The 4,251-nt window shown below is 42.7% G+C and overlaps 1 protein-coding gene across 1 annotated transcript; it reads left to right on the top strand.

Moving 5' to 3' along the window:
- Positions 1-416: 416 nt before the first annotated feature.
- Positions 417-1,370, top strand: LOC146080122 (olfactory receptor 6B1-like). Its single transcript, XM_083187041.1, has one exon. The coding sequence runs from the start codon at positions 432-434 to the stop codon at positions 1,368-1,370; it is 939 nt and encodes a 312-aa protein (XP_083043167.1). The 5' UTR covers positions 417-431.
- The last annotated feature ends 2,881 nt before the right edge of the window (positions 1,371-4,251 follow it).

The raw sequence follows: 4,251 nt of genomic DNA, 5'->3' as shown, positions 1-4,251 counted from the left end.
TAATACGGGGGGGGGGAGGGGGGGGGGGAGCATAGGGGCTGGTTTCAGAAATATAGGGGACCGGTATGCTTATTATCCCCTATATATTTGGAACCAGGTCCGGCTCAACACGATCTGTGCATGGTTCTGTCAGAACCTGGTCGATTTTTAGTAACGTTTTCCCGAAATCGCATCTCATGAAATTTGCAAGTTGTATACTTTTTAATGGGAAAACATCTGGATGCAAACTGAAGTTTGAAAAAAAAATCGATAGGTCAAAATGTGTGATTTTCACTGTAAAAATTGCTATTTTTACCTCAATTCGCATCCTATTAAATGTGCGATTTTTGGTAAAAGTGTGAATTCTGATGTTTTTTTGCCAGAAAAAGCAACACATTAAATCTCGCCCATGATGTTATTTAATTTTGTCACAGTTCCTGGAGTGGCCAAGAATGAAATCCTATAATGGTAACAATATCACTGAATTCATCCTCATTGGGTTTCCAACAGGACCAGAGTTGCAGCATGTTCTTTTTACTGTCTTCCTTATTATATATATTCTAACTGTTGCAGAAAATGTGGTCATCATTGTAACAATTACACAGAATGTGAAGCTTCACAAGCCAATGTACTATCTGCTTTGCAGTCTGTCCTTCTTGGAAATATGGTATGTCACAGTCACTATACCCAAACTTCTGAACAATTTTCTGACTCAGAACAACAAGATTTCCTTTGTGGCTTGTATGGCACAGTTGTACATTTTTATATCTTTGGCCTGCACTGAGTGTGTTCTATTAGCAGTTATGGCTTTTGACAGGTATGTTGCAATATGTATCCCTCTACGTTATGCAGTCATCATCAACAATACTCGTTGTCTGCAAATGGCAGTGTGCTCCTGGGTGCTGGGGTTCTCTATTGCTTTGGTTAAAGTCACCTTCATATTCAGATTGACCTATTGTGGCCCCAATGTTATCAACCATTTTTTCTGTGATATTTCCCCAGTGTTGAACTTGGCTTGTTCTGATATCTCACTTGCTGAGTTGGTGGATTTCATCCTGGGCCTCATCATCTGTTTTGTACCACTGGCTGTTATTAGCTTCATTTATGTGTGTATAATTCGGTCAGTCATTGTTATCCCTAAGTTTGATGGTCAGAAAAAAGGCTTCTCTACGTGTGCCTCACACCTAGCAGTAGTAGTTATTTTTTATTCAACAACTCTCTTTATCTACGCAAGACCAAAAAAGATTAATCCGTACGATAGAAACAAATATATAACTATATTTTATTCAGTTTTAACTCCTCTCTTGAACCCAGTCATCTACTGCCTTAGGAATGCTGAGGTAAAAGAAGCACTGAGAAAGACACTGAGAGTATGTCAATGGAAAAAATAAATGTTACATTCTCTATTTTACTGTACTGGATATTCAGTTGTTTTGTATGTTTTTTTTTTTTTTTCAAATAAAGCTTTATTATATTATGTATTAAACAATGATGTCTGCTTAATCAATGTAATAGTCATTCACAGAGGCATAAAATGAAAGACATTGAAATGGATCAATTTAAGCACAAAGAGTGTCCAAGTGTGGTGCACCTTTAGAATGATTGATTGCGACACTTAAGAAATACCTTTTATTGGATATCTTAAAAGCTGCGAAATATTAAAAACATACATATAATGAACAAACAAGTGAAAGTAGTGCGTGTTTAAAAACAGCATTTGCAGGGATTCTCTGTGTGCACTGTTAAATTCTCTCTTATTCTAGCAGAGACTCAGCGTCACAGTTGATTGTGTATAGCATGTAACAATGTCATATTATGTGGCAACTGTATATGCCTTATACAGGTTAGAGATCGGAGCTATTTGTCAACTGTCAAAAATTAGGGATGTGCACCGGCCACTTTTCGGGTTTTGGGTTTTGGGTTCTGATTACCTTGAGGTTTTGGGTTCTAATGGGTTTTGGCAAAACACCTCCTAAGTGTTTTGTGTTTGGATTTTTTGGGTTCTGATTTTTTGTTAAAAAAGCATAAAAACTGCTAAAATCGCAGAATTTTGGTTTTTATTTTTTGCTCCTACGCTATATTAACCTCAATAACATTCATTTCCACTCATTTCCAGTCTATTCTGAACAGCTCACACCTTACAATATTGTTTTTAGGGCAAAAGGTTGCACCGAGGTAGCTGGATAACTATGATAAGCCACACAAGTGTGCTGCACAAACACTAGACTGATATGGCACACTTAGCATCCCCTCTAGGCTGATACTGTACACCTAGAATTACCCCTGGACTGATATGGCACAGGTAGCATCACCCCTGGACTGATACAGCACATTTAGCATCACCCCTGGATTGATATGGCACACTTAGCATCCCCCCTAGTCTGATACGGCACACCTAGCATCACGCCCTGGACTGATATGACACGCTTAGCATCACCCCTGGACTAATACAGCACACTTGGCAGCACCCCATGAATTATACGGCAGACTTGGCTTACCCCAGGAATTATACGGCACAGATGGTGGCACCCCTGACCTGATACAGCACACATGGAATTATATGGCACAGATGGCGGCACCCCTGGACTGATACGGCACACATGGCGGCAGGCATGGAATTATACGGATGACAAATTCCTGCAGTAAAAATAAAAAATTGTATTCTTTTAATTATAAAAAAGAGCAGCACACCTTACTTAGCAACACCCCATGAATTATACAGAACTCTTGGCTCACCTCCTGGACTACAGCGCATTTAACAGCCCTTGCAGTAAAAAAAAAAACACCTTATTTTTATTTTTATTGGTCTGATATGGGATACATGGGGCACCCCTGGAATTATACGGCACACATGCGGGCACCCCAGGACTGATACAGCACACATGTGGGCACCCCTGGATGGATACAGTACACATGCGGGCACCCCTGGACTGATACAGCACAAATGTGGGCACCCCTGGACAAATACTGCACACATGTGGGCACCCCTGGATGGATACAGTACACATGTGGGCACCCTTGACTGATGCAGCACACATGCGGGCACCCTGGACTGATGCAGCACACATGCGGGCACCCTGGACTTATACTGTGCACTGGCAGCAGTCATTTAAAAAAAAAAATCTTTTTTTGCTTAATTAAAATAATGTAGCCCCCTCTGTAGCACTAGCAGCAGCCCCCTATGCATAAATCATCCCCCCCCCCAACATTTCATCCCCCCAGCATGTTTCCCCAGCAGCTCAGCTCAGCAGACACCACAGACACATCCGTGCTGTCTGAAATCACCAGCCTGTTTGAAAATGGCGCTGACCGCCGGGAACTATATATCCCCAGGTCTCGCGAGAATCAGACAGCGGGAAGATGACGTCCGGCCTCGATTTGAACTCAGAAAAATGGCGGCGACCATCGAACTCCCTGGATCCAACCTCGGATCAGGTAAGTTCGTGGGGGTTCGGATCTCTAGGATCCGAACCCGCTCATCTCTATCAAAAATAGATACAATTGTTGCCCATCCTGAGTTTGTAATGGTTAGCGGTATTAACTGGACAAGTGCTGTCTATAAGTGGTTATAAACACCTGTTTATATTAACACTTCAATATAAAGAGTGGTAGTCTGTTACTTGACACCTCGCTGTAACTTGGATGGCTAGCAAGTTGCGGACATACGTATACACTAAGCCGAATATTGTTATACTAGCCGGACAACAGCAACACATATACACTAGTGCCGGGTATGTCACCTCTGGCAGCTAGTGGTTGCGGCCGGAACACCCACTCGTTGGTGTGGTGTGCTAGTCACTCGGCTGGACTCGTAGTGTGACAGTGCAGCCCGTTGAAAAATGGCAGGAGCACTGTCACTACAGTTGGCAAAACACAATCAAAAATAGCAATCACATTAGAGCCCTAAAAAGGGCTGGGTATGTTTAGGAGCTGAGGCTTATGATATTAGCTGATGGAGAAGGCACACGTGAGAATGCACCTGCACGGCCATGCTGCCGGCGTGCGCTTCGCTACTTGCTTTTTTAAGGCAAGCCACTCTGTCATTACGGAAGGGTTTAAATAGCGTCATCGGGATACCATGTCCAATCGCCTCTCCAGACGGCCGTGCAGGTGCATTCTCACGTGTGCCTTCTCCATCAGCTAATATCATTAGCCTCAGCTCCTAAACATACCCAGCCCTTTTTAGGGCTCTAATGTGATTGCTATTTTTGATTGTGTTTTGCCAACTGTAGTGACAGTGCTCCTGCCGTTTTTCACGAGTGGGTGTTCCGG

The sequence above is a fragment of the Crinia signifera genome, chromosome 1 (genome assembly GCF_055691185.1).
Source record: "Crinia signifera chromosome 1, ASM5569118v1, whole genome shotgun sequence".
Lineage (NCBI taxonomy): Eukaryota > Metazoa > Chordata > Amphibia > Anura > Myobatrachidae > Crinia > Crinia signifera.
The sequence above is the reverse complement of the archived record's forward strand: the minus strand, read 5'-3'. Positions and strand labels throughout refer to the sequence as shown.